A 26,101-nucleotide genomic window follows, 5' to 3' on the forward strand; every position below is an offset into this window, starting at 1 on the left:
AGCTTTTGGACAAATTCCATCACTGTCTTCCAGTAAAATTCCTTCCTCCACTCGCATAAAGGAATTTACATATGTCTTTCAAGGCAAAAAGTGTCCCATTTATTTATATTATACATTCATTTTCTATTAGAAGACATTAGAGGTATTATGCAAAGCAAGCTATTATTTCTAAAGCAATGATAAGCAGATTTCTGATTCACTTGGAGTTTTGTTTTAATCAAATCAGACATAACAAGACAATTGTGGTCTTATATGATGAAGTAGAAGTTTTCCCTCATATTTATAAGACAAGGAGGGAAAGTCAGTGTGTGGGAAACTGGAGTGCGCAAAGCATGTGGGAAAAGAGGAGTGTAGTGGGAAAAAAAACAAGAGTCGACATAAGACATGATAGGGAAAACTGAAATAACAAAGGCAGAGGTGAACAAAAATGCAACTGGAAAATCGAACAGGAAAAAAAGAGGGTAAAAGGACATTTATTGCTAAATTTATGGGAGAGGCAGGCCTTTTCCAGGAGTAAAATGCTTTACTGTAAGCATAAGTTTATATAAACAGAAAGCTTAAACAGAAAAATCAATTCCTACAGGGTCACGGTGGCAAGATAGCTCTGCCTGTGCACAACTGGACAAAAATAATGAAAGAAAACAGTTTTCTACAGAAAGTAACAATTAAGTTACTGAAAAATGGGCGGAAGGCAGGGAGAGAAACAGGAAGGGGTGGGGGAAGACCAAATAATTATTGAAACCAGTTGGATAGAAATCTTATCTTTACCATCCGCTGGTACAATGCTGGTTAAGAGATAGGAAAGAAAGCAAGCTTGGCCAGAACTGAAATAAGGGAGGAAGAAAGGAAGAAGAAATGATTTATTATACTGTATAATCTCATTGGGATTAAAAATTATAGAAAGCAAAATACTCATTACAGTCCTGTGTCTGCTTTCAGCTTCTATTTAACAGTACCTTTTTAGGAAGGGAAAGAGATGTAGGAAATCAGAGGCCCATCGGGGCTTGGAAAGGTCAGGAAAAAAGTAGCTAAAGAATAAATTGAGTAAGATGCAGTTCATGTGACAAGAGTGCAATGTAACATACTTAGGAAACGAAAGCCTACCTTTCTGGCAGGGCAGATCTGGGAGTCGCAGCAAGTGGGCGTTTCGGTGATGTAATGCTGTCGCGGGAAAGACGAACGTCCCCGTGGGACACCGCTGAGCACCTCTCCTGGACCCGAGAGGCAAGTCCTCTGCTGCATCAGCCCTGGGGAGGCCGCGGGCGCAGGCCCCTCTCCAGCTCTGCGTGTAGCACTTCGGCGCAGCGCAGGCAAGCTGGATACCGGCCAGAGGAGAGCAACAGCTTTGAGAAGAATTTGAGAAAACAGTTCTGGGCATAGGCTGGGAAAAAAAAAAATCTGTGCACAAAGTTGCCGTGAGGAAGGCTGGCATCAGTTTTTCTTCCCATCTACCGAGGTGAGCAGGACACGCAACCTGCTTCTTTGCAGCAAGGGAGAATCGCGCTAAAAGAGCAGCGGGCTACCCGGGGCTTTGGGGGAATCTCCGTCACTGCAGGTTTTAGTGGGCGAGAGAAAAGAAGAGCTCTCAGGAATGGTCTGTGCACACGTGAGCCCGGCTGAAAGCGGAGGGGACCGGCAGAAAGGTGCCCTCCAGCCATACCTCGCCGCTCCATGACTTCAATGCTATTTGCTGTCCTTGCCGGTAGCAGGGAGGTGGAGAAGGGAAAATATAGGTGCCCTGTAACTGAGAGCAGGGAATTTTAATTTGAAGTCACTCAGCTGATACAAGCCAGTATCAACAGCATGTAATTCAACACTGAGTTAATTATAATGGAAATAATCTCCTGCTTTTTAAATCGGTAAGCCTGTTTATGATGTGGCAAAGTAAGCAACCTGGCGTTTTCAGTTTCCGAATTGCCTGTTGTCTGACATGCAATTTGTCCAGCCGTGCATCCAAATCTCTATCTTCCCTTGGAAGCACAAGCAATTTGCATAAATATATTGCACTAAAAAGCAGGCCTATCATTACAGTTTGCTTTATCCTACTGACTTTGGCTAGAAGTTGCCTCTCTCTTAATACATTGCATTAAGATAATAATACTTTTCTGGTCATACATTACTGGCACGACAGAAAGCCTTACAATGCTGACACTGGATGGCATATTTCTGAGCTCAAAGATATATAGGAACTGAAATTCTAAATACAAAATGATTTTGAAATTAAAATGCATGAAAAAATTTGAAGACAAACGACAAGTTGCACTTTATGGGCACAGAGGCCTCTGTATGGAACGTTTCTGCTGAAACGTTACCCTTCAGGCACTGTGTTCTGAGTCGTTCACTAGCTGTAAAACGCCTTCCCGTGTTTGTGAAATGTTGAGAGAAACCTTGCCCCCAAAGTTGCTAAATTTCAGGATTGAAAGGCTGTCTTTCTTTTGCAAGCAAATCAGAGGGCAGACGTCTGAAAGCTGAGCCGCCCGCAGAAACTTTGCAGCCACGCGCAGGATACAGCGTCGTTGGCTACCTGACACCGCTCACGCCACTACTGCTAATTTCAGCAGCTTTGAACATTGCTACAAAACTATCTCCAAAAAACATTAATACAGCAAGACTGTATTTTTATCACAAATTAACCAATGAGAGAAGTGATAAACTCATACTGCTTTAGATTTCCTACTCTTTTTACAAAACACATGGTTCAAGAACATTCTCATTTGTAACTGGAAATACACCGACTGTAAATGTTAGAAGTTTAGTACTGTTTGCAGGTGTGCTGGATTAGATGATACAACTACTTATTTTTATTCAGAAAACTGAGCCTGTCTCTCCATACGAAACTGCAAGCTGATAATGTTGATTTTATTTAATTTACATGAATCTTCCACACCAGAACCAAATCGAGTATTATAAACCATTTAAAAATTACAAACAACAAGCAAGCAAATTCTCTTCTTAAAAGTATGATTTTGAGGTAAGATATTCATGACATTCCTGCACTAACAAGTAAGGCGGTAAATGTGCAGTTTTCTTGATGAGAGAGCATCAAAAAATGTTTGGAAGAGCGTCGTTTGCAGCGTTTTCTTTCTCAAATTATTCTTCTCTAGGAAGTTAAATGTAATGACCAGCAGGAAACAGGATCACTGGCTGCCTCAAGCCTGTAATCTTTCTTGTATTGCCTGAAACAAAACCAAAACCAGACAAAATTTGTGCTAAAACCCTCAAAGAGCAGGACCAGACTCTACACCTTCAGACCAAAAGTCAGCAGGACCCTGCGTGGGCAGAGCTGGCACATCCYCACCCCCAGAGCTGGGGGCAAGCGAAGGGTAAATATTTTTTCTCGCGGTAAACCCAGCTAGGGAAATACACTCTCCTACTCATGAAAATGAGGCAGCAAAACCTCACTTTACATAGCATTTTTCATGCACACTGTAGCCCCAGGTATGATTTCTTCCCCCCCGGAATAAGAGTCTTGAGCCTTGTAGCGTCCCTTGACATTCAACAAATTCAGGCAGTTAGGAAAATTTTAAGGGCAAGTTCCTATTGTTTACACAGAAGATGGGTATCAAAAACACTCCCTTCGTTTCATTTCTTTCGATCGCTGCTATCTGCCGATACAATAAATCTCATAAAGCATGTGCTTCCCTCCGCCCCATCCCGTATCCGTCACCTGGTGACTCTGTGCTCAGATCCAGATACGCTTAGGAGTCTTTCGTCGTCTCTCTGATCTACACTGGGCTTATTTTCCAGTTGTGCTTTTGAATACAATTGACCTGAGCAAAAGACACACAAATTGTTTTAAAATTCCTTGCCCCAAACGTCAGAGCGTTATTGTTCAGAGGGCAGCTCCGGCACCAGGACCGCAACCGCCTGCCTCGGGTACCTGAGCTCACGTGAGTTACCCGCACTGCGAAAAAAAGCCACGTTTGGAAGCTCCCACAAAAAGCTAAGAAAATGCCTCTTTCAGAAGCTCAGCACTCGCAGCCACGACCTCCTGTTACCCCGACACTGCTCTGCAAAGAGGTTTAGCCTTGCTCCGACGCGTTCTCCCATTTTTTTCATGGTTTTAGACTATGCAGCCTCTCTGCTTGCAAAACCCTTGCGACAGCTTAAACCTTAGTCCCGTCAGCAGTGTTTGGGTTGAGATGGTTAGGACCAGCTGGCGTTCATTTTGCAGGGAAGATGATAGCTGGTGGTGGGAAGGGGAGACACTTTCCCACCGTTGTAACCCTGGTTACTTAAGATTTTATGTAACTATCCTCTATTTATAGTCCACTATTTTATAACAAATGAATTTACTGCATGCATTAGGTCACGTCACAGCACTGCTGAGGTTAAGCCTGTGCAGCTATCACATTGACCAGTATTTTAGTCTTATTTTTAATGTTGTCTAAACACATAAGAGTCTATTTAGGCTTGTACCGCTGATGCGGGGAACAGCGTTAGGTTGCGTTTCAAGGGTGAGGCTCTATTTAGAGGCCTCCCCTCTCCCCAGCGTTGGTTCTGGATTGCTCCGCGGGAAGAGGTGGCCTGGATTTACTGCTCTGCAGAAAAAGGTGACATTAGATGTCTGAAAAGAATTAATTAAATGCAAAGCTTCTCTGGGAAGCCCTGAATTACAGCATTCCTGCTGCCAGCCTACTGACTTTCACGGAACTTGCAGGAGCCCAGAGAAGTAAAATTTGAATAAAGGCTTATGATTTGGCTCAGAGAAAGTATAATTTAGGATCTACTTCATGGGCAACTTCTCAATGGAATTAAAAATTAGCACTTAAATATTTAGGCCTGTAAAAGCAATCGTGCATTGGAAAGCGCGTTTTTCCCCCGCTTTGAATGCCTGCCAAATAGGGACATATTTCAAGCACCAGGTAAGCAAGGAGAAGGAGAAACCTTAACGCCTGTACCCAGGCGGACTGCTGCAGCTTGGAGAAGGCTCTTCCCCCTCCTGGCGTTCAGCAGCCTGGGACCGCCAGGGTGTCCTAACACCGCAAGCCCATGCTCGGCATTCGGGATCGGCGGGAATGGGGGACTAACCTTTAAATAACAGGGAGGTACAACAGGATTTGGCATTTCACTGTTTTTTAGGAGTTTTCTGTTTTGTTTTTTTTCCCCAATAACTACCATTATTTTAGTCTTATTTGTAAGCTTATTCGACACACTTATCATCCTAAAACTGCACCAGGCGAACATGCCCTCATTCATCTGTTAGGTCCCCGCAAAGCCCCAAAAGGAGATGGGCAGCTGGAGTGGGAGGAAAACCCGGATCCACCACTTCTCCTTCCAGCAGCTTAGTTACGACATTGGCCTTCTTTGCTATATAATAAATAATAAAAATTGCACAATGATACATACCAAGAACTCCACTGACATTGTCAGAAAAATGGTTGGTGTCCAAGAAATACAGTCCAAGGAAATCATCTGGAAGCTTTATGAAGGATATTTTTACTGTGACGGTATCAGGCAGTGACATTGTCAGGCTTCGTTCCTTTTCAACCGAAAGTCTCAGCCTAGGAAGTAAGCGGATGCAGTTTATTTCCAAGAAGAATATCAAGACATTTCATATCATGAATTAATTTAAATAATTTAATTTTTGCTTTTGCCTCTTTGCATTTGTATTTTTCATGACCTTTTGGTGGTTATTTTTCAGCGGGAAAATATTAAGTAGCCTATCTTTTCTCCAGATGCCACACAATAGGTCTTTACCACCTCAGGCTACATACAAATATACTAACGGAGAAGAAATTTTTTGCTGATGACCTTCTTATCCATAATGACAAAAAATTCTCGGGGGGAAAAAAAGAGAATATTTTTCCATCATTTTAACAAGAAAAAGGGTAGACCATATAAAATAATCAATTCTAAGAACAAGTCAAATACTTTTCTCTTGGTTATTTCACAAGATACTTCAGAATTTGGCTTTCTTATAATCCGTAACTTTTTATTTTGAGCCCAAGTGGGCTTGCAGAATACAAATATCCACTATCATTTTTTTCCCCTTGCAGATCTGGTTAGATGAAAATACAACCATATGCACTGGTGTACAAAGTGCTGCAGTTGCGAGGGCTCAAATCCTGGTTTGAAGTGGGAGGAACATGCTGCTTGGCAAAAGGCAAATTGCATGTGGGCGTAGATCCAGCACGTTCTTGGCTCTGTTTGGATTACAAGGGTAACTTAAAGCAGTTGTTCTAAGGACTTCTGCGGTTGCCTACAGCTGCCTAGGAAGGAGGAGGCACTGTGTGTCCGGTCTGCCCCAGAGGAGCAGCAGATCATCCTGGAGGTTTATTTTGGGCATACAAAAGAGCTAATGGAACTAGGTGCATGAGCCCTAAATCCAGCTCTTTTGCGCAGCAGTGAAGGATACTGCCCAAATTAGTCAGACAAATGAAGTATATATTTGAACTATCCTTTCTCACGTGCAAGGGGAAACCAGGCAGCTGGAAGGGGACACACTCTTTGCAGCAGAGCCCTTTTCTTGGACCATAAATGTCCTGCCTCCTAAGCCGAGGCGGAAAGAAATGAGAGTTACACGAGACTGGAGAACTGAAGCCAAATCTTTTCAGCATTTGAAAAAGGCAGATGGAAAAGTATCTTGCTTACGCGTACACTGAGTTACTCACCTGCTAGGGACATCTGGAAGCTCTTACCTGAAGCAAATGGCATGTGTGGAAGCAGAGGCCTGGATGAAAAATGATCAGACTCACATTTTTCAATTAAGGAGCTGACCCAATGACTTTCCTTACCCCTGGACTGCGGAGGTGGCAGACTCGGTCCACGGCAGCCGCGTGGTCTCATCATTGTGGCGTACTACGACTGCGTCGGTGGAGACGTGGATTTGCACGGAGGGATTCACATAGGTAATTCTGAACTGCACAAAGTGATTCATTTTGTCCCCAAGATTCCCGGTCACGGAGATTCCTTTAATAACATCGACACAAATTTGTCATGCAACCACGCTTCTAAAGTAGAACTAGTCTTAATAAAACTGCTTCAGCTTTGTTGGACTTAAGGGGCTAAAATCTAGTTATGGGAGGTACAGCAGCTCTGCAGCCTCTCCAGACTTCCAGATCTCCATATCCCTAAGCCTGTGTGGCAGGGTCACCAAAGTCACCCTTGACTACCCCAGCATGTCCTCCTCCTCCTCCTCCTCCTCTCCCAGAGGTTTTTCTGGTCCCTAATCGGAGCAGCTGATGACTGTTGCCTGACGGAAAGGATCGTCACAGCCTCTCCAGTCACTGCAAGAAGGCAGTAGATGATACGGCTGTTAATGAGACAGGGACATCCCCCGAGACACTGATGGTTTTCATAGACTGAAGTRTCTCTCCTTTTCCTTGCTATCAGGGGTTGGCTCCCGTGATGCAAGAGGAGGCTGCAGTGGGCTAGGAGGAGGCCACAGGGATAACTCTCACGTTCTGGTGTCTTCCAGCCAGATCAAGGTCCTCAACTTGGCTGGTGCCAGTTCCCATCCCACGAGGGACGTGACTTGCTTACCTTGCTCCGGATCAGACAGCAGGTCTACAGAAGACTGTGCTTGCCCATCAGTATTTAAGCAGATTGTTTCATTTTGTGCAGGTAATTGCAAGAGAAGCTGGGGATATTCATTGGCTGAAAAGCCAAAAGAACAGTGTTAGCATGAGAAGAAAAATGTAGCCTGTGCCCTTAGGACAGACACAGCAAAATTATTCAGTCTATTTGTACTTAAAATATAAGTCATGGCTTTTATAGAATAGATCAATTAAAACCAATACAGTAATAATTATTGAAAATCACACCCAGACACAGCATCTTGAAAATAATGAAAACAACAGGTTTTAAAACTTAGAGGCTATTAAAAACAACTTCAGCTGAGGCCGAAGATACGTTGTACTACATTTCTGTTGCTAGTTGTATCCTGGAGCTGGAAAGACTTTCTCATGGGCCGTGGGGGTACTTTATGCTTCCGTGGAAAGAACAAGCCAAGGTTTTCAAGAAGAGGTAGCGGGTGTTTTTTAATTAGAGCAACTGATATAGTCAGAAAAAAAAACATTATTTCATGAAAAATTGTAAAACCATTATTTCATGAAAAACTGCATGTTATGGTTATATTAATTATTAAAATGGGACTCCTACATATACTACTTACCAAGGGGCTGGGATCTTGTTTGTCCCGTTGTCCTGACAACTGAAATATTTAAAATTAATACAAAATTAGYGAAACACTTGTTTTTTCCCTCCAGCGTGGCTCATGGACCGGCAGCGGCACCACGACAGAAGCCCTTCCAGCAGAGCTCGCCACCGAATTCTGCAGGGGCCGCGGGGGCCGGCYGGGCTGTTGGGCACGCTCCCCCTTGGCTGCCCAGCGGTTTAGGGACCTCCCTGCACGCTCGCCATAGCCGGCGGGCGCCCGGCCGCCCCCGCACCGCGAGCCCCGCGACGCCCCGGCCCCGCGCGCGCAGCGGCGAGGAATTACCTGGCGAGAGCAGTTTCTTGTTGCTGCCAGGCAGGAGCAGAGCGCGCCAGCGACCTGCAACGAAAGGTTCGCAACATCGCGCCGATGCGGGCGGCTCGGGCGCTTCCCGCCACGCGCCAGCCCCTCCTTTCGGGTCCTTCGCCGCTGCCGGGGCTGCGTGCCGGGCGACGGAGGCTCCGGGTTCGGGCGTTATACGGGCGGCCCGTGGCCCGTTCGAAGGGAGTTCGGGGGGTCCTCTCCACCACGCGTGAGACCGAGCGACCACAAGGTCATCCCCAACCTGGATCCGGGACGTGGCTAGACTATTTTCTGGGAATAAATGTTTTGACAACGTTTTGCCAAACTGCAGCCACGCACACAAGCCATCATCTTCCAGAAGGAGATTTGTCCCTCCTCTCTTCGCAGCGTGGATGAGGCTGAGATGCAGTTTCAGATGTCCCACGCAGGACGGACGCTGGACCTTTGACCACCTCTCTCATCCTTGCTGGTGGGGACCAGCACTGGGGAGAGCTATGCCCAGCGCAGTGGCACCGGTTCGTTACTCGTGTTACACTTATGGGCCTAGTTATGATTAAAGCCCTGAAAATTACTGTGTTACTTGGCCACATTTCCTTCAGTTTATTAACATATGTTTTTCCACATCTTTCTTATTCATTTTCTAAGGGTTTAAATTATTTATTTCTGAAAAGGTACCAAGATTATTTTCAAGATTATAAATTAACCATAATGAAAATACCTGCGGAATGAAATACATATAACAAAAACTTGCATGTATGAAGTGGGCATCCACAATCAAAACACATTTGATACCGTGATGTTGCTTTAACATATGAAATAAACTTTATATGATTATTCTGAATAAAAAAAATGGGAGCACTTACTGGGAAGTGGTGCACTGCTCCGTTTATAAGCATCTGGAGAGAGAGAAAAGAGTGCTGGTATTTCATTCTTTATTGCGCTACATACCTACTCCACATGGACACATGGCAGCAGGGAGGTCCCCGGGGCCAAGGGGGAGCAACGGGTGCTCGCTCAGGTGGGCGCCAACCCCATAGCACAGGGGTTGACCATGCCAAATCCCTCTTTCCTGCGCCAGCATCGTGGTTAATCATACCTTGGGGTATTATCGTGACTGAGATTATGAGATTAATACTGCTGGCAGTTTTAGAATAATATTCACTTACTACTTCTATTATTCCCAGAAAGAGAGGAAAAAAAATACCTAAGTCATCTTCATAAATCTTTCCAAAAGGTCTTGAGCTTAATTTTCTGACAGATGCTTCATGCATGGAAAGAAGAAGTAAACAGGGATCAGGACCATTCACTTGAAAAACTACTTTTCCTCACGAGTAAAGACAATTTTGGCCTCTGACACTTTCAGAATGAAAGATTTTCTCCTTTGGACCATGTTATTCACCCAACCTCAGCACAGAGCTTCACAGTTATTGCTTACATTTATTTGATGTCTGTTTTTCCAAAACCTGGATACTCCCTGCTATAGGACAACCACCATGGTTTTTTGTTTGGTTTGGTTTTGTGTTCAATTAGAGACAATTAAGGAACTGTGCTACTGGAAAAGAAGAAGACATTTTACCTCCTGCTGGGAAACTGCTGGACTTCTCATTATCTAATCCAGGGAAGAGAGAGAGATCAGCGTCACACAGCCAACAGTCAAGCATCTTGCTCACGTGCAAACCTGAGAACTGGGAGACGCGGGTGCGTGGGCCCCGGGGGTGAGGTTTTACGCCTTGAAAGACGGGTAGCTAAAGCACATGGAGGACTCCTAGAGATGACAGCCTTGTTTGTCTGCCTTCGTTTGGCTTTAACGCCACAGACAAAACCGCAGAATTCCCTTTGCAGTGGCAGGGAATGCTCAGGCACAACTGTTAATTTGCTTTTAATTGATATTTAAACAAATCGTTTTCCATTTCACTAGTATCCAGTAGTCCATTTCCCCACTTCGCCTTCTAAAAAGCCCCGATCGCCTTATCTCCAAAGGAGGCTGCTCCCTCCCCGCCGGTCCCAGCTGCGGCACACCAGGTCCCTGCGAGCCGCGTCGCCAGCGTCCACCTGCCCAAGGCCCCGTTTACCGGCTTCGGTGGGCTTGTTCGCCAGCTCCGCCTGCGGCTGCTCAGAGGGTTTGGTGACCAGCAGGGAGGTGAGGGGGGTAACGAAGCCGTAGCGCAGGGACAGCTCCAGGGCCTGCGCCTCCAGGGCTTTCTGCTGGTCCTCTTGTGCTGAAATACTGAGGTCTACGTTAATGACAAGGCAAGGAAACGTAGCGCCCACGAGCAGGTCGTCTGCAGGTGGCTTTTCATAAGGTAAGCTGCTTCTTAGCACACGTTTTTTCTCATGGATGAGTAGTCCTGTTGGGATAACTCAGCTATTCATGGGCTTGAAATCACGGAAATGCTTAATTGTTTGCAACACTGAGCCTTTATGTGGGTCAAATACATAAAAGTTATAGGTACGTGAACTGGGAAATGACTGTCCTCTGGACATACTTCTCATTACTCTCATTACTAGCTATTACCATTCACATTTCTACAGGCAATATTGCTAGATGTGGAACCACAGCTCAACACAATAATACAACTAAGATCCGTTTCAAAGAAATGTTGTGAAGAAAAGATTTTATATATTTCCTTCTTTCTTTCTTTAACAGTGCAACCCTCTCTCAAACTGAAAGGCATCTCGGGTTGCTCATACAGTAGTGTTGTATTCTCCCAGTAGATAATATTTGTAAAGCTACGAGCAAAGCTATTTGTTGCCATATGTTTTCCCATCATATAATTTGTGAATAAGGAGTTTACAGAGTGCTTTAAGAAACTAGAAATTCATCATGCAAAACATGAAATTAGCTTACGATTTTTCTAGAAGCTGTTGAATGGTTAAGTAAGCCCACAGTCTCTCAATGAAATTTCCAAAGATGTAGCTTTGATTCTGAAATACTTGCTCCTTTTCTTTAACGTTTGCTTCTTCTTTAAGAGTCAAGTCACTAGTACGCTGAAAGGGGAGACAACTGACCATCAAAAAAACAGCTATAGACTTCTTATTATAATTACATTATTAGGCTTAAAAGAACATCTTTTAGTACCAAAGTACCCTTTTTTGACCCTCAGAACTGGTCTACGATTAGGAACCACAAATGTGGCATCCACTCACATATGATGGTGCAACAAAATGTGTGCTCACCAAGTGTACCATCTGGTTTTATCAACTAAATTTATGAATTTTTATAATAAATCAGCATATAATGTATCAGCCCACACCTTATGTAGCAGAAGGCTACTACTCATAGTATAGGGACCAAACCTATACTCTTGAAACTTTCAGTATTTACCCCATCAATAAAACTGGTGGTTTTATGCAATGTTGTCATCAGAACACAATGATTAAATCCCAGTTATTTCTAGCCTTAACTAGAGGTCAGACTTCTTAGTTCAGCCAAGAAAAGGAGCAGCTAGCCGGGTGACACATTTTGTTACATTTAATGATCACTGTGTTTCATTAGATTCATTAAGTCATCTTCTCTTCTCAAATGTTGTTATATCACTTGATACTTTATGGATCACCATGACTTCATTCCAGCCAAGCAAACCAAAAATTCCGTTTTTGACCAGAATACAGTCAAAGTTTTTGGCGAGCTGTTTTCCCATTAGAATATGCAAAAACAACCCCATCAAATTGTATGTTTTCTGGATATATATTTCTGGACTCAAAACAATGTTGAAAAAAAGGAGGCATGAAATTGCTCCGCGGTTCTATTTCAACATTTTCAAAGGGAAAAAATCAGGTTTCCTGCTTCATTCTAAAAATATGCACTAGTTTCCTAAAAAAATGCTTGAATGACCAAAATGTCATGGGTTTGAAATGATAAAAAATTGATGTTTGCTTTTTTGTGAAAATACTCAAAGATTTTTTCTTTTCCAGCAGATTTCAGAGGGGAAAATTATTTGAATTCTCAAATATTTTCCTGGAATGGGAAAATCGCTGAATGCTGAAATGTAGAGAACATACAAATTTGTTTTAAAATCTCCTATTGCCCCATAAAAAAACAGCATGGAGATATACCTCTTTCACAATTTAGTAAGGCAAACACTTACTGACTGAGCTTTAATTTCTACTGGCAGAAGATCAAGCTCGTTCCTGATTTTTCCAGACACTACGATTTCAGACCCTTCAAAAAACAGCTTGAAATTGGTCTTGGTTAATCCCTCAATGGCATTGTCTGGATACTGCATTTCAATTTTCATTAATATTGGAGTAGCCACCTCCTGATAAAAGCCCTAAGGAGAAGCACAGAGAAGGAGCACAAATGATTGCAAAATAAAGCAAAGCAAACTGCCAAACATCTAAAACCCTTCCAAAAAGAAGGGAATTAAAGCTGCTTCTTTTGACCGAGACAGGCAGGAGCCATTGGTATAAGACTGCTGCAAATGCTGAAGAACGAGCGTTTCTTTGCAGGGTTCAGTACACCTCCATCTCCAAGCGATGTCCTATGAGCTGCATTTCTTGTGGCAACGCAAGTACTTCTGCAGCATCCCCCTTATGAATGTCCCACCTAGCTAGGAGACTCTCTACCTGCTTTTCACAGCTCTTCTCTTTAACTTGACTAACACCAGGGACTTATCTCTTCTCTAGAGGGCTTTTTCACTGGGTTTGGACCGGTGTTGGGCAAAGCCCTGTGCAGCCGGCCAAAACAGGCCCGAGTGGAGGTAGCCAGAAAACGTTAGTCCTCACCTGGAGCTGCAAGGCTGCGTCAGCATTTTCGTATATACGCCGGGCAATTCCCCCATTGCTCAGGGCCATTTTCTCAAGGAATTTATAACTGACGTCAAAACCGAAGCCAAGGCAGAAGAGGGCATACTTCCCGCTGATGGCTTTCTGGATGTTTTCTTGGATTACTTCCACGTTGGTCTCACCTGTGATTGAAAAAAATACATACTCATGGAATATGTGCATTTTAAGTATAAAAGACAGTGGAGGATTTAATGGAAAATGCTGCTTAAAGTCTCTTAAAAATAATTCAAAATAAAACATTAAAAATACAGGGAAAGGAGTTCAATTAATTGAATCGGACATGAAGTGCTGCTCCGCATTTTGACTGCCGGAGTCTCATTCTCCCCTTAATGACTCTTCTTACCTCTACTCATATCATCACAGCTAAGTACAACGTGTTTTAAAAGATTATAAAGGGGCCAAAGGAGGCTTTTCGACTGAACGTAAGGATGCAAAATGGGATGTAAGGGTGCAAAATCAAGGAGGAGGAGGGAGAGGACTGAGGCTAGGATTTACTTACCAGAGGTGGGCTGACCGTCCGTCAGCAAAATGATCATAGACACGCTGCGTTCGGGCAGCTCCTCGGCTCTTTGCAGCGTGCCCACCGCCGCCAGCAGGGCCCGGTGGATGTCTGTGCCTGTAACGAGAGAGCAGGCTTCGCTCGCCTGAAAAGGGATAATCATCCCGGGAAATCAGTGTGCTTCATTTACGGAGGCCCCGCGGGGCTGTTTGAAGTTTTCTGCAGGAGGTGATCCATCAGAGAGGCGAGTTTTTAGGGGCTTGGATGCCAGGTTTGACTACGGCAGGTTATATTGCAACAGCAAAGCTGGAGTTTTCCTAGGGAAGCATTTTCCAGTATGTGATGGGAAATACAAACATCTGACCTTTAATAGAATCTGTCTGGATCCATTAAAGACGTTTAAATAAACACACTGACATCTGTTTGACCAGCATTTAAGATGTGTTTCCTAGACTCATTTGAGAAGCCAAAGAGAAGAGCTAGACATGGGCAGTTTTCATCGGTGCCAGCTATTGGGACAAGAAAACCTACAGGAAAATTAACAGCTTAACATTAAACAGTCAAATAGCCTTTCAGATCTGCTTAAAAATATACAGTAAAAATAAATCGAACTAAGCGATGCAACAGTTGAAACGCTTAGTGCTTATTTTGACTTTTTTGTTTCTGTGCTATAGCTTATAATACCATGCATGGAGAGAACCACAGGCATTTAACTTTGTTTACATTTTATTTTACAAGTGGTCTCTGGTATTAAGACATCAGTAAGTGGCCATGAAGCGTTTCTAGTTTGAGTGAATTGCCATTTTTCTGGAGGAAAAAAAATGTTCTCTTGGAAATTTTCCAGCCATCTCCATTATAAAAGTCTTAAACAAAACTTCCTAGCTCGTATAATTCACAGATGGGATGTAACCATCTCTCCTTATACGTGTATCATAACGTAGTCACCAGTCGGTCCATTCCTGCAGTAAGTTTTCCTATCCCACTCATTGCTCATAGCTATTAAAAGCTGCATATGCACTTATTTGCTTTGTGAGCACTGACTGTCGTTCTGTGGCACTACATGAGCAATAGCATAATAATTCTTTTTCTAAACATTGTTTTGTACACTGCTGGGTGTGTATTCAGGGTTATACGTATCTAGCTAGTGCCTGGTACCTCCGCTAGCAGTAAGAGTTTGCACAAATGCCGCAGCGCTCTCCACGTTCTCCTTCGTGGCTTCCAGCAAGGAGCTCCTCCACTCCGCAACTTTGCTGCTAAAGGTGATAAAGCCGAAGCGGTCTTCTGCTCGGAGGTCTTGCAAAATCTTCAGGAGAGCCTCCCTCGTCTGTTTGAAAGGGAAAGCAAAATATTGCATAAAGACTGTCTCAAGACATGCTACCCATCCACATCAGGCAAGCGCTGCACTTCAGCAGCTTAAACCTGGGCATACATATTTCCATGTATTCCTATACTTCTGCAAATTTTGCTGTGTACAAGAATAGCCTGTGTTTCAAAAGCGACGTTCATTGTCACTTCCCTGACAGGCTACCGAGCAAAGCTCCTTCAGCAAGGGGAGCACACACGCTGGGCGTGCGCGCCACCGATGCAAGCAGAACCCAGTGTTTCAAGGCAAGTTACCTGCTCGATTTTTCTGCCTGCCATAGAGCCACTTCGATCTATAACAAAGATGACATTTTTGGGAAACGCTGGCATTTCACGGGGTGCGAAATAATGCACAAAATACCCATTGACGATCTGAAATACAAAATTATGTAAATAAGTATAAAACTGCACATAAATAAGTAAACTTTGCCTCTTAATATTTGGGCATACCAAGAAGAGTGGTCCACGATCAGCATTTGGTTTGTCTAGATAAACCCAAATCAAAGAACTATGAAAATGTATTACTTAGCCAGAAGCGATACCATCCTTAGAAAGCAAATTACAGGAGAATGGAGACACGGTCCTCACACCCAGAAAAACAGTACCAATTTGGGGTGGCTGCAAGACCATCCTTCCCTTGGTGAAAGGGCACTGGGCAGCCAGTTGAAGTCCAAAGTCCATCATCAATAAATACACTTTCTCTTCAAAACTTTTAATACAAGAGATTTACTTTTAAAGTTATGTTTAAAATTCCTGTATATTGCAGGCAGGAGCTTTTATATCCATGACCATCAAAACCAAAACAGATTAGAAATAAAAGCAAAGCTAACGTCATTTTTTCACTTCAAGCTAAGAATAAACAAAACCTTATGTAAAAATATATTTTGTATTTTAGTGTTAATATTTTATGCTAATAGAGAAAGTGTTTTTTAACATCAGCACATTAAGTGTAAGCAGTCTGCATCAATCAATATTTTAACCCAACTTCTTGATCCCACTTCTTCAAAGACCAGTGCTTCAAGAAAATGCCCACAGCTATCCTGGAGCGAGGGGAAGGGAATCTGGTAAAGGAAGACGCGTGGAAGCGAAAGGTGGTCTGGGGCGAAGTGCGGTGCGTTGTTCGATTTACTGCACAGTTTCAGCAATAGTGATGGATGCTACTGGGGAGAGAGTGCAAAGGATATTTCCTATTATTCTCATACCACCACGTTTTGCATCTACTTCAAAATCGCATGAGCAATTTAAAATGCTAGAGGGAGCCACTGCACAATTGTTTTTCAATGTAAAACCTATTTAATCTTTGAACGAGATGACAGACAGACCCTCTAACAGATGCTGCAGAGGTTCTCGTGGCCGTGCAAAGAGCTTCTGGGCGGGAGGTTTTGTGGCAGACGCTGCAAATGGAGCAGAGCAGACTCTGCGCTTGCTCTACCGCCCTGATGTTTGTGCAAACCTGTGGCCCAGTCAGGTAGCCCGAATGGCATGAAAAACAGGGGGCTCTGGATTTATACAGACCACAGAAGCCATGTGCCTAAAACAGCTGGTTTATAATCAGAATATTTCAAATATTTTCTACTTTAAAGGTTTGCTTTTTTATGTTACGTATAATATATGTCTCAATACTATATGTATATGTGTATTATCATTGTATATATGTTACCTCTATACCATCACCTATGAGCACAGCTCTGCTCATGGGCTGTGACTGCCACCTTTGAGCACATCCACGTGCACTTCATTACTGAGACGGTATGGAAAGTGTACACACTTTATTCCCTAGAGCACGCACTGCTCCATAAATGTTTTTAGGTTCCTGCTCCCTTCAGCCATCTTGGTGGTCAGAAAAAGTAAAAGAAAATGAAGTAGTGACTTTAATGGCTGTATAAATCACAGTCCTCTAAACTTCACTTACAAGAAGCAACAAATACACCTTAGATCAGGCAAAGTTTGGGGGAAAAAAAGTAAAGGGACTTGGCATTGAAACAACATTTGAAAGATTGGTTTTCCAGGACTGATCCATTCCTGCAACGGGTTTAGTGTCTCTGGGATTTATTGAACATCACCATCAGTTCCCGCTGAGCAGGTATTGATGGAAATAGCTCTTTGTCACCGTGGATCTTCCCAACCTGTGATGCTGATTGTGCTTCACATTCAAACATATCCATGATCTGAAAGTAGGGGGGTTTTTTTAATTTCTTTTTTACCTGTATATCACCTGCAGTCGCATCTCTCCTAACATCATAACGTACAAGGAGATCACCGTTGAGGAGGGTTTCACCCAGTTCGGGACTTATCTTTTGTTGATCTACCGTTGGCTTAAACAGAATATGAGCCTGAAAGGCAATCAAAAGCAATGATTTAAAGCAAGGAAACTTAGAGGGGCTGCAAGCCGCCACTCACAGTCAGTAGCCGCCCTTTTACCTTGGTTTCGTTCTGCACTTTCGTAAGCGCCTCCGTTAATTCATTTGTCAGGAAAGTGCTGTTGGTCTCCAGGAAACGTATGCCTTGGGGCTCGAAGATGTGCACGTCGACCTGGYGGAGGAAAAGCCCACGTCAGCGTGGCAGAGGTCCCCGAGATGGTCCGCAGCGCTCCTTCCCAGCCCTCTGCCGGCCGCCTCACCTGGAAGTGTTGAACAAGCTGTTTCGGCCTGACCCTGATCAGCAGCTCGTACTTGCCCAGCCGCCGCTTCAGCAGCTCCTCGTACATCAGCTCAAAAGTGACCCTGCTGCCCGCTGCGATGTTTACCGAGACCTGAAACTGCTCCAGTTTTCTCCCCGTGATTCTGCAAAGGAGAACAGAGATTTACCTCCTGCAGTGCAGGTGTGCGCGCAGTGGCCAAGTCTGTAGAGTGCGCTAAATAACAGCCAAACACAAAGCAAAGAAGAGAGAAGTAGCTCATCTTACTGCTCATGAAGAAGCTGTTTTGCACTGCAGGAGATATCGCATGCTACAGCTGAAGAATTGGTGTGCCAGGTTTGTAGCAGAAATCCATATGGGACTGAATATGTAGGAAGCACAGATTAAATATACCTCTAAAGCGTGATGTTTGCTCAAGTGGCATGGTCATCCACCTTAGCGGGGAACCAGGCTCAGTGACCACACACCATCCTGCCTGGCAGGGTGCTCCTGCATGGCAGCAAGTCCCAGGATAACGCAAAACAGTGGCACCTCCCACAGAGGCTGATTGAAGGGTCAGATATAAATGATATAGATAGATGGATGGAGGGATGGATGGATATAGGTTGATATAAGTAAGTTGCTGCATCTATTATTTAGATTTCTGTGAAATGAGTTGTTAAAGGAGGAGTAGAGCAGAGAGCCCAACCCTATAGCAGAACAAGGACTTTTCTTGCCATTGATTTAAAGCTCAATTTACTCTTAATTCCTCTTGATTAGAACAATCAGATGTTATTCAGAGTCCAGCAGGTTGTTTCAGCTAAAAAACTGGTGCTGGAGGGAGGCATTTCTCCTGCCTGTTTGCAGGGAAGGCCAGGACGCAGGAGGTGAAGGTAGGACAGGACACATTTCTCCTTTCTCCAGCCTACAAGAGGACCCGTGTCTCCCTCGGCAGCCTGCAGCCCCAGAATCACTCGCGCTAGGCTTTTTCCCAGGCTCGTGCTCCTAGCTCTGCTGCTGCGGTTGCCTGTGCTGCCCATGATCCCTCCAAGGCCATCGCCCCACTGTCTCTCCCACGCTCCTGGCTGCAGGCGCAGACATGCTGTTCCAGGCCACCCAAGGTCCTGGCTGGTCCTGGTGCGTCCCCCTGGCTGCCGACCAGCTCCCGCTCCAGCCCCATGCAGGGTTTTGCTCTGGACAAGCCTCCCTGGCCCTATCGCCCCTCCCAGGAGGAACCCAAGGCTGCTTTTTACATTTATCCTGCAAGGCGGCTGGCTTCAGGGTTTAACTCAGCCCTCGGACAAATGGGAAGGTTTAAGAGCGTTCAAACAGAACAGGCAGCTTACTTCACGAGGCCAGCACTTTGCCCGTGTGAGACCGCGGTGTCATACTGCTTTTGAGCAGACGCTTTCTCCTTTATTATTCCTGGGTATACTTTGCCATCGATGGACCTGTTTGTTTTCCATAAAATTTAATTAATATTAGAGAGAATCTGCTGTGGAAGAAACAAGAGGAATCCAGTACTTCGTGGCCCTCAGGGCACAGACAGAGGAAAACTCTTAGCTCCCACATCCCTCCCCATCACTGAGGCTTGCTTGGAGCCAGCACCACGACACGGCCCTCCCCCTTGCCAGGGGCCACCTCTGGCGAGGCTGGAGCAGGAGAAACACCACTGTCAGTGGTTCTACCTCACCCTGGCCGCTCTGTTTCTACTTTGCTGCCTGTTTTTTGCCCCGCAGCGCTTTTTGTGAGGGACCCTCCAGAGCCCAGCTCAGCTCTTTGTGCTTTGCTCAGCGGCTCCTCAGAAGATGGATGAACATCCCCCCCACCCCCAGGGCTGCCTCGCCAACACCACAGGTAAGGGCTGGTCCTACATGGAGAAGTTGGAGATGAAGGCTGTCTTAGGTAGCTCCACTTCAAAGGTCGCCTCGCTGGATTCATTAGCCCGGTTGACGATTTTGCTGGTGATGACAGTGTGAGCAAATCGGGACGTGACTTTGCAGTCCACACGGAGGCTGTAGATTTTGATAGCATGCTGGAAGAAAGAAACATACAGAAATGAAAACACCACTGAAGACCAACTGTTGCCACCAGGCAGTCCTCACCTGGGTTAGAGGTGATGTTATTGGAAAAGTTCAAGAGAAGAATTAGCTTAGAGGGTCTAGCTGGGATCACGGAAGTGAAGATGTTCATGACCGTGGGCTCTGTACAGAGCAGGCACAAACTCTGCTCTCCCCTGGTGAATACCTGTGGTGGGACTGGCCTCCTGCTTGCACCTTACACACATCCCTGCAGCTACGACCACATCCCCGCACAAAAGAGCGGCTAAATCTGCGTATTCTGTTGTTCCACAGGCTTTTGTTGAGCCTTGTTCTGCAATCTTCTCACCTTGAGTTGCTCTGATAGCAGGTACCGTGTCATCCCAGTGCCTCTCTTAAGACGAACTTCAAAAAAAAAATCAAATGCCTTTTTAAGCAACCATAGATTTTAAGCAACCTGATTGGTTTTGCTCTATTTGCTCTTCCAGCTGTTGACTTTGCTGCCTGTTTTTCAGCTCAGCAGCTTGTGGCCACATGTGATGTTTAGCAGGTTTGAAACCCTGTGTGGGCCTCCATCCCTCTCTGTTTGCACAAGCAGGGGATGCCCTTTGAGCGCTTGTGTTCCTGCCGGTTTGGCGCTTTGGGTGCTCTCAACGCTCAGAGGGGCGCAGTCCAGGAGGCACTTCACCAGGCCTTCCCTCAGAATACCACCCAGAGAAACCTGAACCCTCAAAGCATCTTCCCATGCTTCTCTAAACATCTCCCTTTGCATTCGTGATTTCCATTTTAAAGGCCTTCAGCACAGACCCTAAGCAGGGTACTGTGTTTCAGCAGTAAGAGTAAACAGGCTTCGTCTGGACATCAGCAACCTCACAAGGGTCCAATAGTTTATTAAAATATAAAAGCTGAGTATCAAAACAGATCAACTTCAATTTTTAACTTTTTCAGACTCGCAAATCTTTTGAATGGCTAATTGATTTTTAATGTTTTTAATAATTTATCTCCTGTACTTTGCTGACCAATTAATAGCATTCACTCGAGAAGTGCCGGCCTCTTCTCAGTTAAGGCACTGGCCTAAATCCAAAAGTTTAATCGCTTTAAACATGGCCATCCTGTACAAGGGTGGCCAGGCATCACTGCAGGAGGCATCACAACCAACTCTGTATGAATATTAGTTGTTTCTCTTTTCATTAGACATTGGCAGGGTGTGCCCGGCTTCCTGACACCTGACAACTTCCAAGAAAACGAGGGAAAAAAACCCGCCGAAGATATTCGTCAAGAGAAACAGTTTCAGAGCACCGGCAGGGAGCAGGGAGGACCGGGCCTGGGCTCACGGTGATCTCGGTACCTGCTCTCCTGGGTCAGTGACGAGCAGTGATTGCAGCTCCRGCCGGCCGGCCCCGATGGCTCCAGCGGGTCTCTCCGGCACGGAGCATCCCCGCGGCAGGGGAGGAGCTCGCCCACGCCAAGCCCGACCTGCCGCCACCTGCCGCTGGGACAAGGCCGGGCGGGGTGGCGGGACGACGGGATGCGCCACCGGTGCAGCTGGCACGGGAAGGCGCAGCTGGGCGCGGGGCCTCACTGCGCCCTTGACAAAGCAAACCTCAGCGGCAGGAGAGCACCGGCCCGAAGCGTCTGTCGGAAAGCGATGGGGACCGATTTGGGCTCTCGCCCCGAGGCCACCCAAGCCCTCAACCGTGCCCGCGGGGTGCCACGCGGCCCATCCTGCCTTGCCCCAGAGCCAGCCGGCCGGCCGAAGGTATTTCACCCTTTTCTGAACAGCCATCACGGAAATAAAAACCTCCAAGCGTAAGGCTTGCTCCGTTTCTCCAATATTAATATTTTTTTAAATCAGGCCACGTCCTGAGATGCCACCAAACACAGTTTGCTCTTCCAGGCAGCACAAATAACCGTCTCGCCTCTCCTTGGCGTTCCATAAAAGTTACTAAACGCCTGGCAAAAGCAACCTGGTATTTCAACGATTCTCATTCAGTCCTGCTGCAACGCCCCTGTGTTGAGACCCAAAGTCTTCAAGGGAGACCTACCATCACTCAATTTGATATTTCACATCGCTACGAAAGAGGGCAATCAGACCACCCTGCAAATCCCCGCGCGCCGTGTTTACCCCGTAGTAGCCCCCGCTCTGCCCTCCAAGGCCTCAACAGGACCCCGAGCCCCCGCATCGCGGCACGGCRCACGCGATGCCATGCCGGTCCCGCAGGGACTACCGGCGTTGCCCGCCGAGAACACCTCTGCCACCACCATCACCAAGTACAGCCCACTGCGGCACGGGGAGGCAAGTGAAAAAGAGGTTGTAAAAAGGGGAGCAGGTACCTTTGGATCGATCGCGTCTGCTAACGCTACAAGCGCGGAAAAGACCACCAAGGCGAGCAATGTTCTCTCCATTTTGGAAAGACACGATCTTAAAATGAAAACACCGTTTATCTTAATCAGTTAATGAGTAACCTGCACTTGGGGATATTATGTAGGCTTTGGGGAAACCCAGAAACTTAATATTGACATGTTAAACACAGCTAAAAATTGGACCCTGGTAAGTTTATTTTTCCGTCAGATCTCTGCTCTTAAATGTTAGAATTTTAATGTTTCATGAAATCTTAGCTTAAGAGATCCTTAGGTTTTCCATTTAAACTTTGATCCCACTAAAATGTGACATGAAAAATCACAGAGGCAGATGAAGAGGTGTGCGTGCAGGCTGGATTTCTGGATGCTTGAATCTCCAACCCATCAAACGGCAGTAGTTTGGAAGGGCACGTCCTCAACGTACCTCAAGCACTTGAGAAATTTGGAGCTGGCAAAGACGTGCAAAATCCACGTGGGGTTTCAGAGCTGGTGATGTCTTCGAGCTTTGTGTCCCCCGACCCAACCGGCCTGTCTCAAAACACCCCTTTGCGCTCCCTCTCGCTAGCCATAACCCTCATTTGTCAAACAGGACCGTTGTAGAGGTGGAGATTCGGCAAAGTTGCCTTGCAGGCGTTCGCGCGGGGTTACTCGCATGAAAGGTTGGCGCAGGGAAGGCTCTGAGCCTGCTCTTACCTGCACGTTCGCCGGGACGGCTGCTTTCACAGCCTACGTTACAGGGATGTCTCCATCCAGGAGGGGCATTGAACGGTGCTCGTGAGCTCCTTGCTGGTCAAGGGTTGGCTTGTAGCCCTGCAAAAAAAATTCTGTTAGAAATCCTGGGCTTTACATGGAAATATTTATGGATAATGCTATACTGCTGTAATTCCCGAAACACATGCTCACTCATCTGGTGCTTAGGGACTTTTCCTAACTAAAGACAGCAAGCATGACTACTTGAAAGATGTTTCTCCATCTGAGCATCGCATGCTTGTGTGTTGTAATGTCCGTCTCCTTTACAAAGTCTTTTAAGCACATTGTGGAGAAATAATTTTTCTAGGCATCGTGGTGGACCAACAGGGAATTCACCAGTGGGAAACACAAGCCTCCCAGAGCCATTTCCTCGCCATATTGCCAAGGGTCCCCTCTGGCGGAAATATCAACCGGACAGGAAAAATAACGTGCCCTGGGGCTGTAGTTCAGAGCTTGACCAACTGCTTGGGCTTCACTTTAACCGATATCTTGCATTTTCCAAAGTGCTGCTTCAACAGTTCCTCCGAACGGGGCTCAGAACTGGCCTCGCTGGCTGCTGCAGTGCTGACGCCRAGACCGTGGCGCTCCCCCGTTTTTCTTCCCGAAGCCCTAGAAACGGCGTTTGAAATAGCTCGTGCGTATTCCAGACGCAGCAATCCCTTGTTTTGCTTCTGCCTCCCCGGGGAGGGACGGTGCTGCTCCATCTCGGGCAGTCGCAGCCACCCGCTCTCACTCGCACGGAAGTCTTTGCATCTCTGCCTGCCTCACCGATGTGTTAGAGACGGTGTTTCTGGGTGGAAAGCATGGTCCCAGGGAGCCTTTGGCCTCACATTTGCCATGGAGGCATTAATGCAGTTCTTGATAAATTATTACTTCAACAGACCTTTATGTGTTTGCTACAAAAAACTCTGTTGAGCACAGCATCATTCTAAATAACCTCTTCAAAAATAAACTTCACTACTTGCGGGYAAACCCTTTATACTACTTGCAAGCATTGTATCACTTACAACAGAGCATATAAATATATATATMTTTTAGGAAATAAATTGATAAACATTGGATTAACTTGTACAGCTCTGGAAATGCTTTAATCCTTAAAACAGTAGGATTTATACGCACGGTGGCCTGAGAGAGCCAACTGCCAAACCTTTAGCTTTAACAAAGTGGATCTACTGCTTGTTTTCTAACACCCACGTGTAAAAATCAGATACTAAGCAGCTGCTTTAGTCACACAAATTCAGGCCTCCCCGGACATCTCCGGTACCGAAAGGACCGTTCTCCTGAAGGGGACGCGAGGGGTGGGAGGGCAAAGGCGGCTCGCGGCAGCCGGCGCCAGGTGCCCGCTCCAGCCTCCTCCCGGCTGCCGACGCGGCACTGACGCCAGCGCGCCACGGACCCGGCCGCGCTCTCGCTGCCTCGTCCATCCAGGCAAACCTCCTGCTTCCCGCGCAAGCAACGGGCAGGGGCACTGCCGATTTCATGCCCCCAAAGGGACAAGCAGATACTTGAACGCAGCAGAGAGAAACCGGGGGAACGAGGGCGCTTTGGGAGCCCCCGCGATGCTGCGTTCGCCTTTGTCAGAGCCGGGAACAGGCTCTGGCACACGGTGCTCCTGCCCCCCCCCCCCAGTGGTCCTTTTTAAGCAGTTCTTTGGCATTTTCCCAGCAGGAAGCATCTCCTATAATGCCAAAGATGGGGCAATCCCAAGTGGGCCCATATTACAGAAGATGCTTTTCAATGCAAAAGGACTTCTAAACTCCCCGTCTGGGGCTGTGCGGACACCTCCCTCATCACTACTTCTCTTTATGAAAATGAGCAAAAAGGGAAGGGGACACATTTCCCTAGGCTGGACTTGTTAGGTCACAGGGATGAAGAAAAAGATGCCAAATATTTCTCTGGACAGCTGCTACATTTGCTTCTCCCCCCCTACAAACATCTCCTCTGCTGCGGCAGGAGTCTGTAGCTCATCCGGCCCAGGGCGCCAGGCGAGGAATAAGGACGGGGTGGGAATATTGTAATTTGTAAGGCTGAGGGATACACATTCACCTCCAATGCATATTTTTAGATGAGTTCTACCTTAAAAGAAAGAAAGGGAAAAAGAAAACAAGATGCCTGGTATCGAGCGCTTACTAGAAAGCATCATAAATAACTGAGCCTGAAGACATCCTCTAAATAAAGCCGTTAGCAAAAGTCCCACGTTGCTAACCGATACCTCGCCTCACTTCCCCGGGGCGCCCGGGACGCACGTCCGAGGGAAGCAGGCGTTTCGGTGCTTGGCTGAATCGGCACCAGCGCAGGCGAAACCGGGTCTGAAGCACGGCGGCCTCCTGCCTCGCGTCCGGGGTAGCGGCTTCATGGTGGCTCCGCAGCGTTCGGTTGCTGGCCGCGTACGGAGGAGCGATCATGTCGGCAAACCATTTCTTCCTCGTAAAGAATAACCCTCGGAAGCGGAAATGGGTAAAATAGGGGCGAAATCCTTTGGTGGTTTAAGCTGTTAGCTGGTTTTGCAGGGTGTAGGGGTATGAAATCCCCCTCGGAGCTGGGTCTTCCCCCGGGAGAGCTGGATAGGAGGCACAGGAGCTCAGAAAAGGAGGAAAGAGCCACGGTTTCCATCATCCCAATCAGGATTTTGGCTGCTGAGCTCCGAGCTCTGTGTTTGCTTTGGGAAACGGCCGAGCAGCTGCCGAGGCTTCTCTAAAGCCCCAGCTCAGTCACCTCTCCCCAGCAAGGGGTTATATATCAGTGACGCTTATACTGATTTTCTCGGTAATATTTATAAATACAGACAAGCGGGTGCCCTCAGAAGAACGGCAACACACCAGGGATATCTCTAAGAATATTTTGCTTAAGGAGAGCACTCGTTAAAGCTCCAGGACTTTGCTATTGGGTTACATATGTGCGGCTCCACAGCGCCTGCCGTCTGCTTTTTTTTCCAAGCCTCTCTACAAACTCCATAGAAAGTAGTAAGTTTTATGCATGACGTGTTTGGGATACAAGAGGCAGAGAAGAAATGCTTGGGCGTTGCTCACTTGCCTGGAGAACTTTAACACAACTTTCACCCCTTAACTAGCTCTGGCCTGCACAAAACGAAAACCGGCGTGTAAAAAAAAAGTGGCACATACCTTAATGTTCCCAAATGTTTTACCAGGAATTCGTAATTCGCAAGAACAGCCGTGGATGCCGATAAAGCCGAGGATTATCCATGTTTGAATGAAAAGATCCAGCTT

General features: G+C 46.1%; 1 protein-coding gene across 1 annotated transcript; it reads right to left on the reverse strand.

Moving 5' to 3' along the window:
- Nucleotides 1-2,595: 2,595 nt before the first annotated feature.
- ITIH4 (inter-alpha-trypsin inhibitor heavy chain family member 4) lies at nt 2,596-25,279 on the reverse strand. Its single transcript, XM_026083975.1, has 24 exons — nt 25,087-25,279; nt 20,113-20,168; nt 19,599-19,759; nt 19,071-19,175; nt 17,728-17,890; nt 17,529-17,639; nt 17,312-17,440; nt 15,363-15,479; nt 14,901-15,069; nt 13,746-13,862; nt 13,187-13,368; nt 12,550-12,732; nt 11,310-11,449; nt 10,481-10,688; nt 10,038-10,206; nt 9,666-9,722; nt 9,325-9,357; nt 8,444-8,752; nt 8,117-8,155; nt 7,486-7,599; nt 6,738-6,912; nt 5,350-5,504; nt 3,668-3,770; nt 2,596-3,176 (listed from the first exon to the last, which is right to left on the reverse strand). Exons 1-24 carry the CDS (start codon nt 25,277-25,279, stop codon nt 3,101-3,103), a joined length of 3,264 nt encoding a protein of 1,087 aa, XP_025939760.1. The 3' UTR covers nt 2,596-3,100.
- Between the last annotated feature and the right edge of the window lie 822 nt (nt 25,280-26,101).

This window comes from Apteryx rowi, unplaced genomic scaffold, assembly GCF_003343035.1.
Source record: "Apteryx rowi isolate R43461 unplaced genomic scaffold, aptRow1 scaffold_621, whole genome shotgun sequence".
In the NCBI taxonomy this organism is placed as follows: domain Eukaryota; kingdom Metazoa; phylum Chordata; class Aves; order Apterygiformes; family Apterygidae; genus Apteryx; species Apteryx rowi.

Bases quoted from the DNA above. Each gene is read 5' to 3' on its own strand.
- ITIH4 (XM_026083975.1), bottom strand. From the start codon at position 25,279: ATGATCGCTCCTCCGTACGCGGCCAGCAACCGAACGCTGCGGAGCCAC. The intron at 17,441-17,528 runs GTAAAAGGGCGG...ATTGCCTTTCAG, and splicing joins AAGTGCAGAACGAAACCAAG to GCTCATATTCTGTTTAAGCC. The intron at 10,207-10,480 runs GTGTGCCGCAGC...CATGTGCTTTAG, and splicing joins ACGCGGCTCGCAGGGACCTG to CTACCCGTCTTTCAAGGCGT.